Raw genomic sequence first — 18,733 nt, 5'->3', positions numbered from 1 at the left:
GGATGCTTGAGCTCTGGGAGCAGAGGATGCTGCGGTGGGAGAGAATTGGCAGTTGGGACGCCTGGGTTGTCCAAAGAGGGAGGGAGCGGGGAGAAGTTGAAAGCTTTGCTGCCCCAAGAGTGCTTTCTGATAGCAAAACTGAAGCCAGGCTTAAAGGCTGAATTGGCTTGACTGTTTACCTGCCTACGTTTCCCTGCAGATGTACCGTCTGACCCTCCGCACCAGCAAGGAGTCCGTTTCGAAGCACCTTTGCGAGCTGCTCTCTCAGCAGTTCTGAGACATTGGCCGCACCAGAGGAGGCGGGGAGGGCGGGGTGCACCGGGGAGAGGGGAGGCTGTTCCTGCACATGTGGCTGCCTACACCTGCCCCCTCCCACCTCCCTCCAGACCAGGGGCCTCTGGAAAGACTGTACTGCTCCCTTGCCTGTTGTTGTGATGACCTCTGTGTTCTCATTGCCTAGCCCGGGCCAGCACCAAGGAATAAAAAGCAAGGTGGGCGGGGTGGGGAGCAGAAATGGGGTCCCTGGCATGGACAAAGTAGAATTGGGACGGTGGGGAGGGGTGGGTGGGATGATTTGCGTGGGGGCGGGGCATCCTTCTGGGAGTCATCTTCCCCTTGCCCAGAGGGTGCCTCCCCCCCAGAAGAAAGCCAAGACCTCTCCCATCCCATCTGCCTGTCCCTTCCAACTTGGGGTGAGGCTGATATTTGTGGTCTCAATCCCCACCCCTACCCCACAAATATCGGCCGGCATTTTTGGGTTTTGTTTACAGTCCTCGCCCCCTTCTCTCCCCAGACAAGGCCTTTCTGTGGGAGAGCTCAACTCCCCCTGCCTTCCCCTGAGCTGGCTGTGGGGTGGGGTGGGGGAGAGGAATGGGGTGCGTGGGGGTTTTTTGTGGGGAGGGAACTGCTCGTAAGGGGTTGTTTTTGTGTTTCTTTGCCTTGTGTATTTCCCCGGGGTGGGACGGGACTGGCTGTTCTTCCTTTCCTTTGTCATGGACCATTCCAGTGTTACAGTTGCGTGTGTTTTTGTGGGGAAGTAACCATAAGTCGAGAGCCTCCCCCCCTTCTCTTGCCTAGAAGGAAAAACTGCACGAAGGTGGGGAGGGCTGTGAGGAAGAGATGCCTAATCGACTCCTCTCCCTCTCCCGACTCCCCTCAACCCCACCCTTCCCTCCTGGAGACTCTGGAATGCTGCCCTCCGTGCATTTTGGGAAAGCGGGGAGGGAAGGTTCAGTTCATGCTATTCTGGGGGTGTCCCAGCTTCCATGCCGGCCCGGGCTCCATGTTACTCTGCTGTGTAGGTGTTATCTAGCGCATCTTAGTTTTATCTGGGTTTTGAATGCCTGTATCTATCTCCATGTGACTCTTAATAAAGCCGTGAGGGCGGGGGAGAGCCAGGATCAAGCCAGGCTGGGTCACCCCCACACCGCTGACTGACTCGTTGTGTGCTGCTTTTTAATATGTGGATAAATGGCATAGCGGGAGTGGCAGGGCGGGAGGGTGTCCCCACCCCCTGGAGCAGAGTAGCCATGACTGTGTGAGACAGAATCTGGTATTCGTTCCATGCGGGCTTCTATAGTGTGATGCGAGGGCAGCTTTGTCTTCACAGTTGGAACCCACTATGTTTCGGGTGGGGGTGGTTTGCCCCGACACCCGCAGAAGAGGGGGGTTCAGCTGTATGGAATTGGAAGCAGCACTGGTAGGCTGGGAAGCAGTCGAAACACTTTGCGGCCGAAGTGGAACAATTCCGTTATGTCAATGGCACAAGACACAAAGTGTGTGCTTTTGCTGGGGCTAGAATGCAGGGGTGCTTTCTAGGGTACCCCAGCCGTGGGACTGAAGGCAAGACTTTTTAAAAAGAGGAAGGAGGCCCACTTCTTCCTCAGAAGCACAATGCATTTACCTTTGTAATCTCTCACCTTCCTGCAAAGCCTAAAAGCAGTGGGGAATGGAGGGGGCTGATTAAAGATTAGGAGACCATGTTCGCTTCCCTAAGATATACCATTTCTGGTGGGTGTTGAAATCTGTAACAAGCCCCTCCCTTAATTCTGTGGTGTGAATAAATTATGCAGATCACCTGCATAAATGTATCTGATGTGCAAGCCTCTTATTTTGGTTACCAAGTTGAGAAGCTCAGTAAGGACGGGAGAAGGCTAGAGTTGGAGGAAAGACATTGCAAACTAAGTGAAGAGCCTCGTCATTAGAGGGATTGGCCATCAAAGGTCTGCAAGCCAAGACTAGAAACCTGCATTTAAAATATTGGAATAGATTAAAAATAAATAAATCCTGAGCAAAATAAATTAGTATTTTGCTCAGGATTTAATTATTTTTAATCTATTCCAATATTAAATAACTATGCTTCTAAAAAGTAAAGGTACCCCTGACCGTTAGGTCCAGTCGCAGACGACTCTGGGGTTGCACGCTCATCTCACTCTATAGGCCGAGGGCGCCGGCGTTTGTCCGCAGACAGCTTCCGGGTCATGTGGCCAGCATGACTAAGACGTTTCTGCCGAACCAGAGCAGCACACAGAAACGCCGTTTACCTTCCCGTTGGAGCGGTACCTATTTATCTACTTGCACTTTGACATGCTTTCGAACTGCTAGGTGGGCAGGAGCTGGGACCGAACAACAGGAGCTCACCCCATCGCAGGGATTCGAACTGCCGATCTTCTGATCGGCAAGACCTAGGCTCTGTGGTTTAGAGCACAGCGCCATCTGGATTGGAGAAAGAGCTTTTCCCCAGCAAGCACCCTTGAAATTCAACTCCTCTGAATTTCAGCCACCATTTTGTTACCCACCACAACTGAATTCCAATAAATTACAGCTGAAAGGCAGCTATTTTATGGGCCATATAAGTGACAAATGCAGATCAGTGGATGTCAACTGGACAACTCTGTTCCCAGGATACATTTCCCCACTAGAACAGCTCTACCTAACATCATAGGCACAGTGGCAGCAGAACAAATTATTATTAAAATTTGTATACCGCCAGCATTTGTGGAAATTTACTGCTAGTTACACATAAAAAGAGAACTGCTTAAAAATGATCCAAATAAACGAGCTAAAATGTTTAGATCTAAAAGTGACCTATGCTGGAAATGTAAAGAAACTGGCGCATTTTATCATCTATGGTGGTTTCTGCAGAATAAATAAAAGAATTCTGGGAGATGGTTTACAACAAACTTAAGAAAATGTTTAAAAGAACGTTTCCTAAAAACCCAGAAGCTTTCCTTCTGGGAATAATAACGAACAGAAATCCCAAAACAATCACACTAAATTATGGATGTATGTGACTATAACGGCCTGAACTCTGGTAGCACAAAGGTGGAGGACCGATGCAGTACCATCACAAAAAGAATGGCACCTTAAAATGTTAGATTATATAGGACAATAAGAAACTAAAAAAGGACTGGACATTATATATAGATTCTATGGAAAAATACTTTAACCATAAAATAAGTGTAACAGACTGAAAAAATACTCAGCAGTAGATGTGACAAAGTGGGATAGTGCGTGGTAATGAAAACAATTTAGTAGAATCAGAAAATGCAGTTTGAAAATATCTCAGATAAGAAACCAGGGAAAGAGTGGAAGGGGGGGTTAAAGTCAAGGTATATAAGAGTGGAGGAATAAGCTAAGTTATTATTATTACTCATACACATATGTGTTATATTTAAGTTATTTTTTTCTTATTACCTTGTGCTTGACTGTACCACATGATATGATTAAATAGAAAGGAAATTTCTTTTTGTATACCGCCCTTTATCCATAGATCTCGGGGTGGTTCGCAACATAAAATTACGATATAAAAAACACAAAATGATTCATTCTCTGCTATTGCCAGTTGCATCCAGGTTGCAACTAGTCAGTTTCAATGCAAGTTGAAGGCCGTGCCTATGGGAGCTGGCTGGATCCTCACTGCCCATAATGGGAGTCATATGCCAAAGAATATGTCTGGGAGGAACTGCAGAAGTGTTCCATAGTAACCTGCATTCCCACTCAAGCACCTTCTGCAAGACAGACCCAAAAAAGAAAATAACAGAACACCACTAGTCATCACATACAGCTCCCAAGTTAAAACAGTACAACGCATCATCAGAGACCTACAGCCTCTCCTGGACAATGACAGCTCCCTTTCTCAAGCTCTGAGAGGAAGACCTTTCATTGCCTACAGACAGCCACCCAATCTTAAACAACTCCTCACCCACAATAATACAACCACCAGACTTAACATGGACACTGGTACCAGAGCCTGCAATAAACCCAGATGCCAACTTTGCTTACACATACACCCGGACAACATCATTACTGGCCCCAACAACATCCAACATACCATCTCAGGACTATTTAATTGCTCATCTTCTAACATTGTGTATGCCATCAAATGCCAACAGTGCCCTTCAGCTCTCTATATTGGACAAACAGGCCAAATCCTACGCCAAAGGATAAATGGACATAAATCTGACATTAGGAACCACAAGACAGAGAAACCAGTAGGAGAACACTTCAATCTCCCAGGACATTCTATACAAGATCTCAAAGCAGCTGTGTTATTACAGAAACATTTCAGAAACAGACTGGAAAGAGAAGTTGCTGAATTGGAACTCATTACCAAGCTTAAAAGCATGGAGCCACCTGGGATGAACAAAGACATAGGATTCTTATCTCATTATGCATGATCAAGCTTTCTTTAGCGCCTCAGCCCTTGTTTTTTCCCCGCAGGACCAATTGCAGTCATCAGCAGTCGTTAACAGCCATCTACAGGTTTACCACTCCCATCAGCCCATCACCCATTCCCTCCCACCCACCCTCTGATATACATAAGGGTCTGACTCTTCTGTTTCAAGTGTATCTGAAGAAGTGTGCACGCACACGAAAACTCATACCAAAATAAAAACTTAGTTGGTCTTTAAGGTGCTACTGAAGGAATATTTTTATTTAGCCTGATCAATGAAGCACTGCCTGGAATTTAATATTTATGTATTACTTTAGAGGCAAATGTTTGACTCCAATTCCCACCATGTCTGATTATTTGCCTGGAGCTGATGTCCAAGATTTGGAGAAGCACAGATTAGCCTGCCCTGCTTTTAGAGTGTTCAAAGTGCCTCATAGCCATCATTTCACTAATATGCACAGTAGACTTGTAATAGAGGTCAAGTAGTTATGGTGATTGAGGCTAAGGAATCAGTACTTGCTTAATGATGGGCAAGATTTGGGGATTTCCAGTTCAGCCTTGGCCACTGTAGCACATCAACTTAGAGGGAGAGAGAGAGAGTGTGTGTGTGTGTGTGTATCAGAAGATGCTGCACTGCTACAGCAGGAAAAAGCTATTCCTACCGGAAAGGGTGAAATTAAGAAGGAAAAGTATGGGAAATAAATAGAAGCAAATGAATGAAAGCAGCAGCAAAGGCACAGTGCTATAAATACCACACTGAAAGCTGGAAACACAAATTTCAGTCATTATCGAACCATCCCATGGTGCTGTAATATTCAGCATGCGACAGACTAGACATAGTGGCCGTCCTGAGGTGTACTTAACTGGATAAAGGGGCCCCTGACCATCAGGTCCAGTTGTGTCCAACTCTGGGGTTGCGGCGCTCATCTCGCTCTATAGGCCGAGGGAGCCAGCGTTTGTCCGCAGACAGCTTCCGGGTCATGTGGCCAGCATGACAAAGCTGCTTCTGGTGAACCAGAGCAGCGCATTGAAACGCCATTTACCTTCCCACCGGAGCGGTCCCTATTTATCTACTTGCACTTTGATGTGCTTTCAAACTGCTAAGTGGGCAGGAGCTGGGACCAAGCAATGGGAGCTCACCCCGTTGCAGGGATTCGAACCGCCGACCTTCTGATCAGCAAGCCCTAGACTGTGATTTAACCCACAGCGCCACCTGGGTCCCACTTAACTGGATAGAAAGCATCATTTCAGCACCCTACCTCTGCCACAGGTTAAGTTCAAAAAAATCAATCTCAACTCTCCCCAGAATCAGGTACAAACAAATTTTATGGATGCAGCATTTGAACTGATATGCCTTCTAGCAGAGACTGGTTTATTACGGCACTGCCCCACCTGTCTGCCTTCTTGCTTCAACCATTCCGGGGCGAAGAATTTGCTACCAGCTTCCTCCTCAGTTTCATTGTTGCCCCTGTGGAACTCAGTGAGGAGAGTGGGAGACAAAACTAGAATTTACTTGGCCGCCCCTAATATTGGTCTTCCTCCCAGCCACCACTGATGCCTTAATACAAACAAGTCTAGACAATGGTGGCTTTGCAAGACCTAAACTCATCGCCATTGCTAGTCCAGTGGCTTCTCACTTCCATAAAGAGCAGGGAGTGAGTGGATTAACTCTTGTCTGTAGAATCTCTCCTGCTTTCCCCCACATAAATGCAGGTTGGTCCAATGCAGGGTAATCGCAGCTTGCCTGGGAGGTCCAAGGGCTCTGTCTCAGTGCCCACATTTCATCTTGGGAGTTCAGTAGGGAACATCCCCTCAGAAGGCCGAGTCCTCAGCTGTGAGGGTCTGGAGGGTGCTGGTTGCCAGAGACCGCAGAGCAAAGGTAGGCACATCTGGCTTCACGATCAGGAACAGCTGGTGCCGCTTCCCGTGGATGGCATAGGCCTTGTACGTAGCATAGACCAGGTAACAGTGCTGAGGACAGTGGGAGAAACCAGCCTGGAACTCCTCCTGCAGAGGGACTGAGGAAAGGACGAAGAAGATCAAGCTCCACGGGCTACAACAGAGGCTGGAGGGCAAGTTTGGCCCCAGATGCAGAATAATAATATTTACTAATAATATATTATTTATACTCCGCCCATCTGGCTGGGTTTCCCCAGCCACTCTGGGCGGTTCCCAACAGAACATTAAAAACACGACAAAACACCAAACATTAAAAACTTCCCTAAACAGGGCTGCCTTCAGATGTCTTCTGAAAATAAGATAGTTGTTTATTTCCTTGACATCTGACGGGAGGGCGTTCCACAGGGCGGAAGCCACTACCGAGAAGGCCCTCTGTCTGGTTCCCCGTAACTTCACTTCTTGCAGTGAGGGAACCGCCAGGAGGACACCTCAGTGTCTGGGCTGAACGATGGGGATGGAGATGCTCCTTCAGGTATACTGGGTTGGGGCCGTTTAGGGCTTTAAAGGTCAGCAACACTTTGAATTGTGCTTGGAAACGTACTGGGAGCCAATGTAGGTCTTTGAGGACTGGTGTTATATGGTCTCGGAGACCCCTCCTAGTCACCAGTCTGGATTAGTTGTAGCTTCCTGGTCACCTTCAAAGGTAGCCCCACGTAGAGCGCATTGCAGTAGTCCAAGCGGGAGATAACTAGAGCATGCACCACTCTGTCTGCGGGCAGGTAGGGTCTCAGCCTGCGTACCAGATGGAGTTGGTAGACAGCTGCCCTGGACAGAGAATTGACCTGCACCTTCATGGACAGCTGTGAGTCCAAAATGACTCCCAGGCTGTGCATATGCACTCTACCACCAGGGAATGTCGGCTTTGGTTACGGAAAAAAAGTAGGGGAACTAACTTTAAGCCTTTGAAGTTACAGTAAAAAAAAAATACTTGGAAAAGGCCCCTAGGGCCACTGCCTCGCTCAGTCACCAGGAAGTTCCCCCTGTCACAAGAACCTGAATTTTGCATAATAATAAAATGTTCCAACATGCAAATACTTGCCACAACTTGAGATGCCACAGAAGAACTTTTTGATTCACAGGACAAAAGGGATAAAGAATCAAGAACTCACCTGCACTCTCTTCGAACTTCTCACAAGGGAAGTACAAGGAGACAGTGAGGGAATAGAAGGAACGGAGGGCAGAGAGGCGATTTTTCAGGGGCATCTCAGATCCTGTAAAAGTGCAGAAAGATACATATTTAAATGCTCTGTTGAGAGAGAAAGGGCCGGGCTCTCTCCGGCTTTCCCCAGCGCAATGCAGCTTGAGCCGTACCTTCAGCTGAAGTGCCTTGAGGCTCCACGGTGAAGAGGCTTTTCCTCTGATCTTGGTTGATCAGCAACAGCCTGCAGGAGATGAGATTGTGAACAACAGCTGGTTATAATGGGGCCAGGGGAAATGCTGGCAAGGCTGGCAGTACAATTTCCAAAAGTGTGGAACAAACGTGAACCCAGCCCCTACAGGGGTTCAGATCCTCAAAAGCGCTCTCTTCTCCCAGAAGACTCACCCCAGGATCCCAGGGGCAAGAGAGATGCCAGGAGGCAGGCACCGAGGAGGGGCTCTGGCACTTGCCTTCAGAAGATCCAGCAGCGGCTGCCAAAATCGCTTCACTAACTATAGGAAGAAAGAGAAAAGGCTTGATAGCGCCACTCGGTTCCAGTTCTCTGGAGGGACAGAGAGCATGCCCTAAACAAGGAAAAACCCAAAGTCTCCCTTTTTCCAATAAATAATAATATTTATTTATTTATTTATTTACTTACTTACTTATTTATACCCCCCCTCCCCAGCCAAAACCGGGCTCAGAGCAGCTAACATCAAATATATGACACATTACCATAAAACCAAGCTATCAATTAAAATACATCCTAAAATCAAGTGAGAATCAAAGTGAAATCCAATCAGATGGCAGCCCACAAAATAGGGACGGGGACCTTAAATGCTCACCAGGCCTAACTGTTTATACTGATCTTATATGAGCCTGTGAGAAAGGTTGGGGGGCCGCTTTCATTCAAGTTCTTATAAGGAGAGGGGGGAGTCAGACTGGACCCCGGCCAAAGGCCTGGCGGTATAACTCGGTCTTGCAGGCCCTGCGGAAAAATGTTAAATCCTGCAGGGCCCTGGTCTCGTGTGACAGAGCATTCCACCAGGCCGGGGCCACAGCCGAAAAGGACTTGACACTGGTCGAGGCCAATCTAATTTCCTTGAGGCCTGGGACCTCCAAGATGTTATTATTTGCGGACTGTAAGGTCCTCTGTGGGGCATACCGGGAGATGCTGCCCCATGCAGACCAGCAGAAGTGGGGGATGAGGACAGCAACCAATGGGTGGGTCAGCCCTTTGCAAGGGGAGGGGCAAAAAACCGAATTTCTCGTTCTTGCCTAAAGGCAATGGCCAGGAAACAGATAGCTCAGTCCACAGAGCTATGGCACTCTTAATCTCAGGGTCGTGGGTTTGAGCCTCATGTTGGGGGCAAAAGATCCCTGCATTGCAGGGGGTTGGACTAGATGACCCTCAGGGTCCCACCCAACTCTACCATTTTATGATCCTATGAGACCAAGTTGCTTCACTTCCAAGGTCTGTACGCTGCTCTCTCTCACCTCATCAGCCAAGAACTGTAAGGAGGGCTTAGGTCCACACAGCAGCAGCACCTCCAAACCAGGCACGAGCTGGAGGGTCAAGAAGCGATGGGGGACCTGTTGGGAGTGAGGGACACGGAGAGTCAGAAAGCTACACGCCTCTACTGGCCCCTCCCTGAATCGCCAGCCAGCTCACCGTGGGGCTGCCATGAGGAAGGTAAACGGGCAGGTCACGGGAGGTGTGAGGGGGGAGAGAGCACACCAGCCACACCAGCAGCATGGCCTCCGAGGCTGCCAGCTGCCACCACTGCTCTGTTGCACACAGCACCTGACTGCCCACCAACAGGCTGCCAAACCGCGACTCTGCTGCAGAGGCAAAGACTTCCAGGCACTCCTGAATCGGGAAAGAGCAAGGCAACAGAGAGAATGTAAGAACAGCCCCGCGAATTAGACCAGAGTTCCATCTGATCTGATCCAGCAGCCTGTTCTCGTCCAGGCAGGACCCAAGCACAACAGCACTCTTCCCATGAGCGATTTCCAGCAACTGTCATTGAGAGACATACAGCCTCTGATATATACGTACAACTAATCCAGAATGCGGCAGCGAGACTGGTGACTGGGAGTGGCTGCCAAGACCATATAACACCAGTCCTGAAAGACCTACATTGGCTCCCAGTACATTTCCGAGCACAATTCAAAGTGTCGGTGTTGACCTTTAAAGCCCTAAACAGCCTCGGCCCTGTATAACTGAAGGTGTGTCTCCACCCCCATCATTCAGCCCGGACACTGAGGTCCAGTTCCGAGGGCCTTCTGAGGGTTCTCTCACTGCGAGATGGGAACCAGGCAGAGGGCCTTCTCAGTAGTGGCACCCACCATGTGAAATGCCCTCCCATCAGATGTCAAGGAAATAAACAACTACCTGACTTTTGGAAAGATCTGAAAGCAGCCCTGTTTAGGGAAGTTTTTAATATTTGGTGTTTTATCCTGTTTTTAATATTGTGTTGGGAGCCCTCCAGAATGGCTGGGGAAACCCAGCCAGATGGGCAGGGTAGATATCATAATTAATTAATTAATTTTTACATAGCAGCTCATCTATAGACACAAGCAGAATCTGGAGCTACTTCAAATATACACGTGACAAAAATTCAAGCCCGACCGTTATGCTGTTACCAGTTGCTCTGTACTGGCACATCGTTACCATGCCTGCATTTGCCTTTCATGTCTCATTCAGTGAAAACAACAGGAATCCGTATGTTCCTCTCAGAGGTGAGAGTATGCCCGCCCCGCCACCAAGGGGCTGTGACATTTACCAGAATGGAATCTCCAGTTTCCCTGAATGCCTCTGTCCAGCTCATGGATGACAAATACTACCTCTGCGGAAGAGATTCTTCAGAGTCAGCGAAGTGTTTCACAAAATGATGGGGGGGGGGGAACAGTGCAGGCGGTAATTTGTGGAAAACACCCCTGCTTTCATTGAACAGGGTGGGCGGGGCTTCACAATACACCAGCAAGTAAATGGTGACGTGGGGATGCTCATTTGCAAAGGGGGGGTGGGTAGGTGGCTTATATGAAACAAACTTTGCAGGTGCAGCAGGATATGATTTTCAAGGAGGGGACCCACAAGGAATTGTAGGGGAAGTCAGTGGTAAATGAAGGAGACAATCCTTTTGTTCTTCACTGCCTTTTGCCGCTCAAACTGTCCCTGGCTCTTCCTCTCTTCTGCAGTCTACTGCTTCTTCCCCACCCAATCCTCCCCATCTCAGCCGCCTTCTGCTACCTCCTCCCTTCATCTCACCTTCCTCCTTCAGTCTGGTTGAGGAAACGAAAACGGCCCGCCAATGCATGAACTAGGTTTCTGGTTGTTGCAGGAAACTTGGGCAGGCTGTTTGGCAGGCAGGTGCTGAGTCCTCCCTGCAGTGACAGAGCCCCCCCCCCCCAGTAATTGGTCCAAGGTTAGCTAAGGCCAGTTCTTTACCCCAGCGGCTCATGGGCTACTGCTCTGGCTGAAGGAGGGGGGGAAGAACAAGCCAGTCTCACCTGCAGTATTGCCCTAGAGGGCACCATTGTGCATTCCGCACACTGGGTCAGGTCCGCAGTGCATTTGCCGGGCTCCAGGAAACTGTCAATCAATTTGTAACATGCCTAAATTGTGGGGGGGGGGAGAGATTTCATATTTAAGCTACCAGGGATAAAAACCGACTACCAAACACATGGAATAGGTAATGAAATCCATTTTTAAAATATCTGAGTGATAAAAGTGTTAACGTGTGAAATAAAAAGAAATCTGCAGCTAAGAATTCAGGCTTTGCCTAATTTTTTACTAGAACACCGAGGTCCACCTATTAGAGGCAGGGCAAGGCAGCTTAGGTACGAGGGAAGAAGCAGGGTGCCTTTGAGCATATGCTAAACCCAGGAATCTGCAACCAGTACAAGAACCAAGTTGTTCCATGACAAAATCCACTACTGGTTCCACTCCTTCTGCAATATTTTTCAGCAACATCATTCGGAGGGAAGAGCTTTTTAAGTTATTACAATTGATACAGCAACCTCCAAGTCGCTAGCCTTCCTTCAGGTCAGGCGTTACCTTCAGGTCTTTTTTGAGACGTTCAATGTTGCGCGCATTCACCAGCTCTTCCAGGCCCAACACCAGCACCTGTAGTAAAACACACAATTGCCTCCTAAAGATCCTCTGGCTATTCCTTCTGCTTAAAGATTCTTAGAAAAAGATCCTCTGGTTATCCCTTCTGCCAAAGAAGCACAGCACCCAGTTCCTGCATAAGCCAAGCAGGTTTCTAGACACAGCTTGGTATGCATGTGCTCAAGTAGATCACAAGATGTGGCGACAGAACACCCATGTATTTTAGGAGCCAAAACTCTTGACTTCTCTCTCTGGCCTCATATGTAAACTTTATGCCTTCGGATTAGCTTATCTAGAAATAACCCCCTGCAAGTTTCCTCTCCACACCTAAGGGTGCCCTGGAAGTGGTGCCCACCCTCCATGTTCCAAATTTGTATTCCCTGCCATTCTTTCTACAAATGCTAAAGGATGGTTAAGGTGTGCTATGGTTTACTAATGCACAATTAGCAATCAAACTGCACAAAAGGTTTAGCAGGTAGGACAGGTAAGCAGCTGGGAAATGAGAGTTCTTGGGAAGGTTTTAGGGGAGACAAACTTTCTCTTTCCAAATCTTGCTGAAAAGGACCATTTCCTGTAAGACACCAGACTGGGGTTGTTGTTGTTTTTTTTTTTTGTCATTCCGCATCAGCCTTCATCAACCTGTTGCTCTCCAGATGTTTTGTACTACAATCAGCCCCAGCCAGCACAAGGAGCTGTAGTCCAAAAAATCTGGAGGAAGCCAGTTTGCCAAAGTTTTCTCTAAATCAGCAGCAGTAGCTCCAGGCACACAACTAAGAAATCTTGGCTGAAGAGGATCAGTACTCTATGAAGTTCATATAACTATTTAACAAACACACACAAACACTAGAAAGCACAGTTGCTTAAAACTGAATGCTACTCAACTGAGACAGCTGCTCCCTTTGGAATTATGTACCATTCCAATGCACTGGCTTGCCTCCCACTTTCCTGTTATAGACTAAGGCCGAAATGACATTCCGCCACCTTTGACTGCTCACCATGGCACTGAAGACATTTTCAAGGAGTCTTCCAAGGCTGAAGTCACTGGCACCTTCATCTGAGGACAGGACAATGAGGGTGATGCTGGGAACACCAAACACAAAAATGTTAATGATATAAATATAGACAGGAAATCTACAGGAAGTCTTCACCTTAAATGCCACCATGTTCAACAGAGATGCAGCCTATACAAACAGCTGTCCACAACCATGATGGCTAGCAACTTGATTTGGTTTGCCATCACAAAAGAAGATGTGAAAATCTTGAGTGAACCCTATAAAACAATATTGTATTTATGTGGTAGCCTGCTAGCCACAGACGGCAAGGCACTGTGTGCAGGAAAGTGAAAAGGCTGCTAGAGGAAAGAGGACAAGCATAGTAACACAGTCCACTTTCTTTCCCCTGACAGCCGCAACTGGCTAGTCAAAAATTATGTAAGTTAGCAACTGTCGCCCCTTATATACTAGGTATCCGCTGCTACATTTTTAAAAATGATCATTAGGGTTGAAAAGCCTCATGAAAAGAAGCTTGTGTGTGTGTTTCTGTTCAGCTCTTTAGTATTTTTGTGCTACATTTTAGAACAGAGCTCTGCAACAATGAAAGCAAGAATGAAATACAGTAAAGTTACTGGGGTTTGAAGAAGGCCCCCTTGGATTGAATAAAATATATAAGAAGGCTGCACAGGGCTTATGAGACATTACAAATGAGAGGGGTTTGTCCCTCTGCCCCCACTGCTCCTGCTAGACTGAAATTCCTGCCCTCTGCTGGAAGCAAAATGCACCCCTCTTACCACAATGAACCCTGAGGAAGGCATGGAACCTCACCTGTTATGAAACACTTTCCACACCACTCGAGTATTCTCTGTACAGGCAGCTGTCAGTAGGACATCCAGGTTGGAGCCAAACATATGAACCCCATTCAGGGAGCCAATCACAGAGAATGGCAGCTGTGGGATAAAGGTATTTAGTATTTAGCTTTAGTATTCTATATATTAATACGCAAAGCTGTTATATACTGAGTCAGACTCCTATTTTTCCCCAGTCAGACTGACAGTAGCAATTCAGTTGGTGTGGAGGGTTTTGGTTTTTTTGCCTTGCTAATAGAAGGGGTTTTTTATCAGCTTTTGCCAACCTGGTGCCCTGCATCTGTTTTGGACTCCAACTTCTGTCACCCCCACCAGCCAGTGGTAGCCAGGGCTGATGGGAATTGTAGTCCAAGGCAGCTGCAGGGCTATAGTTTGGTGAAAGCTGCTTTAACTTTATTGTGTTTTAAATCTGTTATGTAATCTTTGTACTGTATTTGAATTGCTCCTCTCTGATTTTAAGTTGCCTTGATACTTTTTTGGGTAGAAGGCGATGAGCAAATAATGCCATATCAGATCATTCAGTATGGACTGACTGATAATGACCCCCGCAATATATCAGGCAGAGAGAGACAGAGATGTCTTTCCCAAGCTACCCAACTGAAATTAGCTGCAGATTGTGAAGGGTTGTAGCAGGAACCACCTTCAAGGCATGTTGCTGTACTGCTGAAAATTGATCTTCCGTACAAACCTATGATGTCGCTATGTCATACCACTGGGTCACATACCCCAAGGCTCTCTACTTTGACTGACATCATCTTTTCAGGCATTGCTCTTTCCCAAAGCTAATTCCATAAACAAAGTATATGCTGTACCCACAAAGAATCGTAGAACTGTAGAGTTGGAAGGGACCATGAGGGTCACCTGTTCAACACCCTGCAATGCAGGAATCTTTAGCCCCCAAAGGGGTCTTGAACCCATGACCCTGGGATTAAGAGTTTCCTGCTCTACTGTGGAACACCCTCCCATCAGATGTCAAAGAGAAAAACAACTACCAGACTTTTAGAAGGCATCTGAAGGCAGCCCTGTTTAGGGAAGCTTTTAATGTTTAATAGATTTTAATATTCTGTTGGAAGGCGCCCAGAGGGGCTGGGGAAACACAGCCAGATGGGCGGGGTATAAATAATAAATTATTATTATTATTATTATTATTATTACTGAGCTCTGTTTGATGAACCGCCTGCGAACCGCCCTGAGATCTTGCGATGAAGGGCGGTATATAAACCTAATAAATAAAAACAGGGGCTCAGCGGGGTGGGAGCAGAGGCCACAGTCCCCCACCTGCTGCTTCGAAGCGCCACCTCGGCTCCGGCAATACAAAGGCACTCCGCTGCTGGCCGTGAGGCACAGCAAAGTCACGGAACCTCCTGCTTCGTCCCACATCTTGGGGCTCCTCCGCTCGCTCTTCTCCATAAGCGGCTCTGTGCAACGGAGGAAGAAGCAGCCCCCTGATCACCGCCAACGCCCCGTCAGGTCTCCCCGCCGCTCTTTCCGCTCCTCCAGCGCAACAACATCAGCCGCCATCTTGGGGAGCCCGCTGCACGCTGGGGCGCGAGCGACGCCGTCGCCGTGGCAACAGACACCTCGCTCTCAGGGATTGGCTCGTCCGTTCCCCTCCCTTTCCCACGCCACGCCCCCTCTCCATTTCCATTCGGTCCTCCCGGGACACGGGGGCGGGAGGCGGGCTGTCAATCCAGAGGGGAGGGCGCCTCCGTGTTGCGTCCTCGGCGCGCGCCGAGGAGCGGACCAGAAGGAAACAGCTTCCGGTGCGGTTCAGAGGGAGAGCGAGGAAGAGAAGCCGGATGTCTGCGTTGGGTATGGGAATTGGAGGGGGATCGAGGTGGGGGTGGGGGCCGTTGCTTAGGACAGGTGGGTTGTTTTTTTTGGTGGGGGGTGTCCGAGGAGAACACAGAGCTACAATTCCCCTCCCTGCTTTTCTTAGTAGGCGCACCTCCCCCCCATCGTCCCTCCCTCGCCCCCAAACTCGCCTCTTCTCCAGGCAAAGCCAAAATGTCCCTTTATAATTTATTTAGGAGACCACTGTAAGCAGGTGAAAACATTAGCAGGATTTTCATAACACTTGTAAAGTAGCAATTATCATGGACAAAATGGAGAGTTTAAAAAAACCCACATGGATTATGGAATCATATGCAATTGAAAAGGTTGACAAAAGGACCCATGGAGGGGATGGTGGGAAGTCTGGAGATTCAGAGAAATCTCTAAATATGGATATGTATTTGGTATAGCTTTATATTTGTAAAATCAAATAAAAATATTCAAAATAAAAATATAAATGTTGCACTTTGGGGAGAAAGTGGGGTGTGTGTCCTCCCTCCCACCCCAGAGCCTTTGTTCACAAAGGTTACACTAGTGCAGTTTTATTTAAACAGAAATGGATGGCTTAATGTGGTTTTTTAAAAGTGTGACAAGGGAGGGGTACTGTCAACTGGTGCTAAGCATGACAGCTAAGTGGCGGCTGTTGCCCCACCCCCTAAACGAAGGCTGTTTCTGAAAACCGGTTTCGGGTGGGGTGGTTATTAAGTTTCTCATCTGCCTAGCACCGCGAGGTTACAGCAATATAAAAAGGCTATGCTGAAATCAGTTTAAAAAGCAAGCTAGAATAATAGGGTGGGTCCTAAAATATATTCTTCTGGTGTCGGAGGCTTCTAGGCTCATGGGCCAGTGTGGGAAGTGGAATGTTGGATTAGAATCCCTTTCTCACCACATGGGGAGCTCCTTTGTTACTGCTGAGCTGTCACTTTCCCTCTCTGTAATTGTCTTCTCTCCCCACCACCTTATTTGGATTACAGCCCAGGAAAGGGGGGGGGGCGATGGAGGGCTGAGGTTGGGGTTAAGGAAAGGCCCTTAGGTTGCATCTGACACATGTGCTGGAGTTTCCCCACCCTTGGACTAGATGAATTTTGCTGTGATTGAGCAGATCTTTTGCCTCTACTACCTACCTGCCTGACCCTACCTTCCCTTCAGATCCACTTCCATTTGACTTGCTTCTCTCTCTTTTACTCATTTCTCATTCCCCTCCTCCTCTTATGCCCTGCTTATTTAATCAAAAGACAGTGACCCCCCTTAAAGAGACCACAAGGTTCCACGTTTTATACAGCATGTGTGCCTTTGCTATGGAATAAATGTTAAATAGCCATTGATTTCAACCTTGCCTCTGCCATTAATGTTTTTGCCACATTACCTGACCACGGGTAGCTGGAGGAGATGGTGGTGCCAACCCTGGACATGCCTGCTCAGCCCATGGGGATGGTTGCTGATGTGGTTTTCGTCATCGAGGGCACTGCCAATCTCGGGCCCTACTTCGAGTCCTTGCGCAAGCATTACCTTCTTCCTGCCATTGAGTGAGTGTTTTGCATGGCCCCAGGATGCAACTGTGCAGTGGTAGCTTTGTTGCAAGAAAGGAGAGGCTCTTGGGAGACCCTCCTAGGGAAGGAAATGTTGGGGGAATACTCCTTTCATGGGAAGGACTGCAATCATTAACTTTGCATCCTGTTTGGAAATGAGCTTCACTGAAATCGATGAGATTTGATGCTCAGTAAGAGGCATTGGAACAGGGATTGCAGGAATAAAATATAGTCCAAACAGGGTTTTTCCTCAGCTGAAGAAACAACTGTAAGTAGAAAGATTTATTAACTTTCCTGATCTCAAATGACATAATTTTGGGGCATGGAGGGGAATCTAAATTAAAAGAAAAACCCATTTGCAGAATTAAACCTATCAGAAATTTTTTTATTTATGTTTACCCCTAGCAACCAGGCAAGGAGAGCATGGCAAGTCACTAAATTGGGAATAGTGATAATGGGAAAAAATAATTCTGTGATTTCACATCATCTTCCTAAAGTGCATTCCAGTTTCTCCATTCTGGAGAAAAAAACCATTCTGAATTTTTGTCAAATCTTCTCTTTTATTTCCAGGTACTTTAACGGTGGTCCCCCTGCTGAAACAGACTTTGGAGGAGACGTAAGTGTGTGGATGCACTTTTGAATTTGTTAATGAATTCAGGGGATTTTGTGGGCTCTGAAGATCACCTCTCTTTGAGTATACCTATTTTACTCACCTAGTTGCTTGCTTGCTTACTTAAAGCATTTTTACCCTACTTTTCAACTGAAAATATTAAATAATAGTTCCAACCCTAAAGCTCACAATGACACAATGTCAAAGGAAAAGGGATATTGCGGGGAGGGGAGGAGGAAGTAATTGATTAAGTCATTAAGCTGTGCATGTCAAAGGGAAAATAGATAGCACATGAACACAGCAATGATTTCCAAACCTGTGGAGAATCATCCAAATGCAGCCAGTGAGCTTCCTGAGATCTGCCGGTCGGCTGGTATTAGTTTAGTTTTTCCTGTATTCAAAAATATGGATATTCGGGGGTTGAAATTAAAAATGTGAGACGTAACTAATAACAATTTCTTCTAATCTATACGAACAACCACATGAAGTTTGTGCATACACCTGGCACAGGGACACACTTCCACAATTTTGTAACAGTTAATTTTCAAATGCCAGAATTCTTGCATGTCCAAAGTAGATTCCTGCAGCCTGTGTGTTGATCCACATTCAGTCATCATCCTATCTCTGGAGGTTTTTGGTCATGGGGAGGTGACAGGAGCTGTGACAAGTACAGTGGTGCCTCGCTTAACAAATGCCCTGCTTAACGAAATTTCCGCTTAACGAAAGGATTTTTCGAGCGGAGCTTGCCTCGCGAGACGAATGCGTTTTACGAAAAATTCGTCTAGCGAATCGCGGTTTCCCATAGGAATGCATTGAAATTCAATTAATGCGTTCCTATGGGCAAAAAAAATTCAAAAAAATTCGATGCATTCCTATGGGATTCGCTAGACGAATTTTTCGCTATAAGAAAAGACCCGTGGAACGAATTAAATTTGTCTAGTGAGGCACCACTGTAATGAAGTCTCTTTCCCTGGCTGCCTGAATCTCTAATCCTACAATTTTGGTAATGTTGTCATT

General features: G+C 47.2%; 3 protein-coding genes across 14 annotated transcripts in view; 2 read left to right on the top strand and 1 right to left on the bottom strand.

Moving 5' to 3' along the window:
• AP2A1 (adaptor related protein complex 2 subunit alpha 1) overlaps window positions 1-2,090 on the top strand; it is a 35,602-nt gene extending 33,512 nt beyond the window's left edge. For all 5 annotated transcript variants that reach the window (XM_060281107.2, XM_060281108.2, XM_060281106.2 and 2 more), the window contains one exon: window positions 200-2,090. In XM_060281107.2, the coding sequence (XP_060137090.1) occupies window positions 200-277 (78 nt within the window). In that variant the 3' untranslated portion in view covers window positions 278-2,090. The remainder of the gene's footprint in view (window positions 1-199) is intronic.
• A 3,893-nt stretch (window positions 2,091-5,983) lies between these two features.
• FUZ (fuzzy planar cell polarity protein) lies at window positions 5,984-15,287 on the bottom strand. Of its 2 annotated transcripts, XM_035137053.3 has the most exons (11): window positions 15,023-15,287; window positions 13,704-13,825; window positions 12,879-12,963; window positions 11,830-11,898; window positions 11,283-11,387; window positions 9,442-9,639; window positions 9,267-9,362; window positions 8,178-8,284; window positions 7,946-8,016; window positions 7,744-7,845; window positions 5,984-6,693 (listed from the first exon to the last, which is right to left on the bottom strand). In XM_035137053.3, exons 1-11 carry the CDS (start codon window positions 15,152-15,154, stop codon window positions 6,488-6,490), a joined length of 1,293 nt encoding a protein of 430 aa, XP_034992944.1. In that variant the 5' UTR covers window positions 15,155-15,287; the 3' UTR covers window positions 5,984-6,487. The 2 variants fall into 2 exon arrangements, with proteins under 2 accessions (XP_034992944.1, XP_088511154.1); XM_088655028.1 differs by lacking the exon at window positions 9,442-9,639.
• Window positions 15,288-15,516: 229 nt separating this feature from the next.
• Window positions 15,517-18,733, top strand: part of MED25 (mediator complex subunit 25) — a 34,059-nt gene continuing 30,842 nt past the window's right edge. For all 7 annotated transcript variants that reach the window (XM_088655027.1, XM_035135795.3, XM_035135794.3 and 4 more), the window contains exons 1-3: window positions 15,517-15,556; window positions 16,958-17,103; window positions 17,677-17,722. In XM_088655027.1, coding sequence (XP_088511153.1) covers window positions 16,967-17,103; window positions 17,677-17,722 — 183 coding nt within the window. In that variant the 5' untranslated portion in view covers window positions 15,517-15,556; window positions 16,958-16,966. The remainder of the gene's footprint in view (window positions 15,557-16,957; window positions 17,104-17,676; window positions 17,723-18,733) is intronic.

The sequence above is a fragment of the Zootoca vivipara genome, chromosome 12 (genome assembly GCF_965207765.1).
Source record: "Zootoca vivipara chromosome 12, rZooViv2.hap1.1, whole genome shotgun sequence".
In the NCBI taxonomy this organism is placed as follows: domain Eukaryota; kingdom Metazoa; phylum Chordata; class Lepidosauria; order Squamata; family Lacertidae; genus Zootoca; species Zootoca vivipara.
The sequence above is the reverse complement of the archived record's forward strand: the minus strand, read 5'-3'. Positions and strand labels throughout refer to the sequence as shown.

Bases quoted from the DNA above. Each gene is read 5' to 3' on its own strand.
- FUZ (XM_035137053.3), bottom strand. From the start codon at position 15,154: ATGGAGAAGAGCGAGCGGAGGAGCCCCAAGATGTGGGACGAAGCAGGA. The intron at 8,285-9,266 runs GTGAGAGAGAGC...TTCTTCCTATAG, and splicing joins TACAGTTCTTGGCTGATGAG to TTAGTGAAGCGATTTTGGCA. The intron at 7,846-7,945 runs GTACGGCTCAAG...GCACTTTTACAG, and splicing joins TCAAGGCACTTCAGCTGAAG to GATCTGAGATGCCCCTGAAA.